This window comes from Nansenia antarctica (genome assembly GCF_963989245.1).
Source record: "Nansenia antarctica genome assembly, chromosome: 6".
NCBI classification, from domain to species: Eukaryota; Metazoa; Chordata; class Actinopteri; order Argentiniformes; family Microstomatidae; genus Nansenia; species Nansenia antarctica.
The window spans coordinates 2,042,535-2,047,534 of record NC_137676.1 but is presented as its reverse complement, the minus strand read 5'-3'; the positions used below and the strand labels follow the sequence as shown (position 1 = coordinate 2,047,534).

The 5,000-nt window shown below is 55.0% G+C and overlaps 1 protein-coding gene across 1 annotated transcript in view; it reads left to right on the top strand.

Moving 5' to 3' along the window:
* adgb (androglobin) overlaps positions 1-4,506 on the top strand; it is a gene marked incomplete at both ends in the record, with an annotated part of 120,759 nt that extends 116,253 nt beyond the window's left edge. Inside the window, 4 exon segments of the mRNA XM_080533482.1 lie at positions 1-409; positions 1,078-2,385; positions 4,364-4,406; positions 4,409-4,506. The exon segment at positions 1-409 is cut by the window's left edge and continues 127 nt beyond it. Of these exon segments, the coding sequence (XP_080389608.1) occupies positions 1-409; positions 1,078-2,385; positions 4,364-4,406; positions 4,409-4,506 (1,858 nt within the window).
* Positions 4,507-5,000: the final 494 nt, after the last annotated feature.

The window sequence follows — 5,000 nt, the reverse complement described above, 5'->3', positions numbered from 1 at the left end:
CCCCTCCCTGGGCTCCCTGGCGCAGCCCTCCCCCATCTCCTCCAGCCTCAGCATCCCGGGCAGCGAGGGGGGGCTGATGAGGCCCGACTACATCCCCAGCCACCGGCACAGCGCCATCATCGCGCCCTCGTACCGCCCCACCCCCGAGTACGACGCCGTGATGCGCCAGAAGCGCCGCATGCCCCCCGGGGGCGCCAACAACAACAACAGCCACCACGGCGGCGGGGGCGGGGGCGGGGGGAGCAGCAGCGACCACCACAGCCAATCGCTGCGCAGCCTGAACATCAGCAACGCCTACGCCTACCGCCAGCCAGAGGCGCTGGTCTACAGCCAGCCAGAGATGAGGGAGAGGGAGAGGGGGGGGCCCTACCCCGGCCTGGGGGGCGCTGTCCCCTCCTACACACCGCAGGTACACACACACACACACACACACACACACACAGCCCTGTCCCCTCCTACACACCGCAGGTACACACACACACACACACACACACACACAGCCCTGCCCCCTCCTACACACCACAGGTACACACACACACACACACACACACACACACACACACACAGCCCTGTCCCCTCCTACACACCACAGGTACACACACAAACATACCGTTTTTAATACAGTTTATAATACCGTTTTTAATATAGTTTTTAATGCAGTTTTCAATAACATTTTTAGACTGTTTTTTATGCTTTTTTACTACAGTTTTAATACAGTTTTAATACAGTTTTAATACAGTTTTACCTGTCCCCTCCTACACACCACAGGTACACACACACACACACACACACACACACACACACACTAACAAACACCGGGCCTTTATGCAGTTTTTAATGCAGTTTTTAATAATAAAAAATTATACCGTTTTTAATACAGTTTTAATACCATTTTTAATACAGTTTTTAATACCATTTTTAATACAGTTTTTAATACCATTTTAATACAGTTTTTAATTAAAACATGATTAGTTTTAATACAGTTTTACTACAGTTTTTACTACAGTTTTACTACAGTTTTACTACAGTTTTTACTACAGTTTGTATCAGCTGTGTCCTGGCCTTGCCCCCCTCCAGGTGAGCTACAGCAAGCCTGTGTCCCACGGCCCCCACCAGGGCGGGCCCGCGCCCGGCCACGGCCCCTGCCCGACCTCCTGTGGCGGGGGAGGAGGGGGGGGCGGCTCCATCTCCCACACGGTCAGCACCCCCGAGCTGGCCAACAGCACCCGGCAGGGGGGCGGGGGGGGGGCGCCCTGCAGCTACGGAGCCACGGCCGCCAACATGCTCCGCAACCACATGTCCCGGCCGCCCCCCCCCTACCCGTCCTTCCGGCCCGCCAGCAGCACGCCGGACCTGGCCAGCCACCGGCACCGGGGGGGCATGGGGGGCAGCAGCCCCGAGCTGGTCACCCGCATGGTGCAGCTGTCCGTCAAAACCTTCCAGCCCGACAGCTCGGCCGTGGTGCACCAGAGCCTGCAGGAGGTCAGCGAGCCGCTCACCGCCGCCAAGCACCGGCCCGGAGGGGGGGGGGGGCCCGGGGGGGGGCTGGGGAAGAGGCACAGCATGGAGGTGATCAGCAGCATGAGGGGGGGAGGGGGGGGAGGAGGGGGAGGGATGGAGTGGATGGTGATGAAGGGGATGAACGCTCTGCTGCCGCGGAGGAACACCCTGAGGGAGCAGGTGACCCAGCCCCCCCCCCCTCCTCCTCCTCCTCAGCCCGGAGAGGTGGCCGTGCAGACGCCTGCTCAGAAGGCCTCAGAGGCCACGCCCCCCCCCCTGCCCCAAGGCGTGGCCTACCAGCACCAGAAGACCCTCTCCAACGCCACCATGCTGATCCACAGCAGCGAGAGCGAGGAGGAGGAGGAGGAAGAGGAGGAGGAGGAAGAGGAGAGGCCTGAGTTGGACGTGCAGATCCCCGGGCTGAACGAGGACGTCAGCATCAGCGCCCAGCTCCAGGCCGCCCTGGCCAAGCTGCCCAACAAGCCCCCGCCAGACTACCCAGGGCCCCCCCGGGCCTCCAGCACCGCCCCCCTGCGCTCCCACAACCACCACGCTAACCACGCTAACCGCCACCACCACCACCGCCACCACGGGCCCCAGGACCAGGGCTCCACGGACGTGGGCCAAGCCCAGGCGAGGGCTCTCAGGGCTGGGCAGAGCCATGGCGGCGGCGGGGGTGTGGGTGGCGGGGGTGGGACTCTGACCCGCGGGGAGCAGGCGGGGATGAACGGGGCGGGGGTTCTGGGGGTTCTGGGCCCGTCGATCTCCGAACCGGACCTGACCAGCGTGAAGGAGCGCGTCCGCAAGGAGCCGGTCAAAGAGAGGCCGGTGTCTGAGATGTTCTCCATAGAGGACAGCATCGTAGAGAGAGAGATCGCCCAGAGGGTAAGGAGGGTCACCTCAACACTAGAACACAGAGGGTAAGGAGGGTAACCTCAACACTAGAACACAGAGGGTAAGGAGGGTCACCTCAACACTAGAACACAGAGGGTAAGGAGGGTCACCTCAACACTAGAACACAGAGGGTAAGGGTAGAACACAGAGGGTAAGGGTAGAACACAGAGGGTAGAACACAGAGGGTAAGGAGGGTCACAGAACAGCCGTGCCTTTTTACCGCCTATGAGAGCCGCCCCTCTTTACAATGCTAAGCTGCTACTTACACACAACCTCCACTAGTTGGCTGCTTGTAAATTAGCCTGCCTCCTACACAGACAAACGGCAAAATCATTACTTCATACTAGCTTATCCTGATGTGATTTAGAACATGTAAGGATACTGGGTGGTAGAACGCACATATCTAGGACAGGTCATGAAAGGAGGGTCCTGAAATGTGATCGAGTGCAAAAATAGAACACTTTTCTTTACTCTCTTCTTTACTCATGGCTGTTCTAGTGTTAACGTGTGTTGAGATGGTTACACATGCATCGTACACACACACACACACACACACACACACATACACACACACACACACACACATGCATCGTATCTACGCAACAATGTATCAGAATGTATGGTTAGAAAGTTCAATGGCGTCATTCAGTAAGATAATAGTATCCTAGGTATATAATCACCAGTTTACTGAAGGAACTCGACTTCCTCTGACAGGAGTGCAGCTACGCCTAGCGAGAAGTCAGTCGTACCAGGTGGAAATAAACCCGACCTTACCGTAAACAAACAAAACAAAAAACGTTTCCGTTATTTCGATAGGGAGCTTGTTTACGACATACTTTCACGGTTTGTCTCAGTAATCTGGGGTTCAGCACCCGGGGGTAACATCAGGTTCCAGTCCGGCCAGCTAATCCAGGCTAATCCCGGAGATTACGCCTCGGGGGCTTGTGTTGCACTGTGCCCACTTAAGACGGAAACAGTTGACACAGTAGAAATGTTCAGGTCTGTTAGTTGAAACTTGTAATCGCATCAGTCAGCTGCTGAGACCAATGCATGCGTGTGTGTTTGTGTGCTTGCCGTGCGCGCGCTTGTGCACGTGTGTGTTTACCCGGTCCTTACACATGGTCCTTACACATGGTCCTTACACATGGTCCTTTCACATGGTCCTTACACATGGTCCTTACACATGGTCCTTACACACGGTCCTTACACACGGTCCTTACACATGGCTCCGATGTTAATGTCTCCCCTAATACCCCCCCCCCCCCAAATGCATTCCCTCCCCTGCCCCCCCACCCCAACTCCAGTGGAGGGGAGGAGAGGTGGAGGGGTAGAGGGGAGGGGAAGGGAGGTGGGGAGGAGGAGAGGAGGAGGGGTGGAGGAGAGGAGGGGTGGAGTGGAGGAGGGGGGGAGGAGAGGTAAGGGCCTCAGCCTTAAAACCCAGCAGAGATTAGGAGAGGTAATCCCTGACGGGGGGAGGGAGGGAGGGACCTGGGGATGTGGGTCAGAGTTGGTCTGCCATGTGGAGAGAGAGAGAGATTCCACAAGGAAAGAAAGGGTAGAGGAAGAAAGACAGAAACGAGGAGTCAACAAAGGAGAAAGAAAGAAGGGAGAGAGACAGCACGCGAGAAAGAGAGAGAGACACAGTAGACAAAGAGGAGTAAAGAGAGAGAGAGATAGAGAGAGAGAGAGGACAGGTCAGTCTTTAACAAGCTCAGAGAGTCTCGTCACAGTTCAGCGTGTTGGAGCCCCAGACAGACGCTAACGCTATCACACGCTAACGCTAGTTAAATGCTATCACACGCTAACGCTAGATAGACCCTATCACACGCTAACGCTTCTGGAAAGGTGCTCTGAGGATAGATAGGCACGGTCTGGCAACCACCAGGTCTAATCTACACACACACACACACACACACACACACAGTGAGAGCCGGTAACCATGACAGCGGGCCTCTCCTCTCTCCTGAAGACGCTGGAGAGACAGAAGATGTCGGTGGACTCTATGAAGCGACCCTGATGATGGCGGCCCTGAACGGCCTGTACGTGGCGCGGCTCCCTGGGGGGCGGAGCCTCAGGAGGAGGGGGGCGGGGCCCTGCCCGACGAACGGGTAAGAGACCCCCACTACGGGTGACAGTTTAACACTACACTAGAGGATCTGAGGGTTGATTTCATGCTATGTTATTTTATTTATTTATAATAATAATAACTTTTTATTTGTATAGCGCTTTTCCTGTAAACGTTGCAGCTCAAAGTGCTCCAATCATTATATAATCAGAATGTAATTATTTAGTCATTTAAAGGCGATATTAAAAAGATGGGTTTTTAGTCTTGACTTGAACATAATGTGCTAAGGTTGCATCCCTAATGTAAACTGGCAGTGAGACACAATCTGGAGCATAAATGAGAATGCAGCCTCACCAAATCTCTTCTTTTGTACATGAAAACCAGCGTCAGAAGACTCTTTGTTTATTTAAAAGGGACACTGGACAGTCATTGACTCTCCCTGAATTAGCTGGGTAGCTAAATACTGAAAGTTTGAGACTGTTTGAAGCTTCTCACCTTTAACAGGGATGTCATGTTGACGCTCATCTCCGTTTCCCTGAGG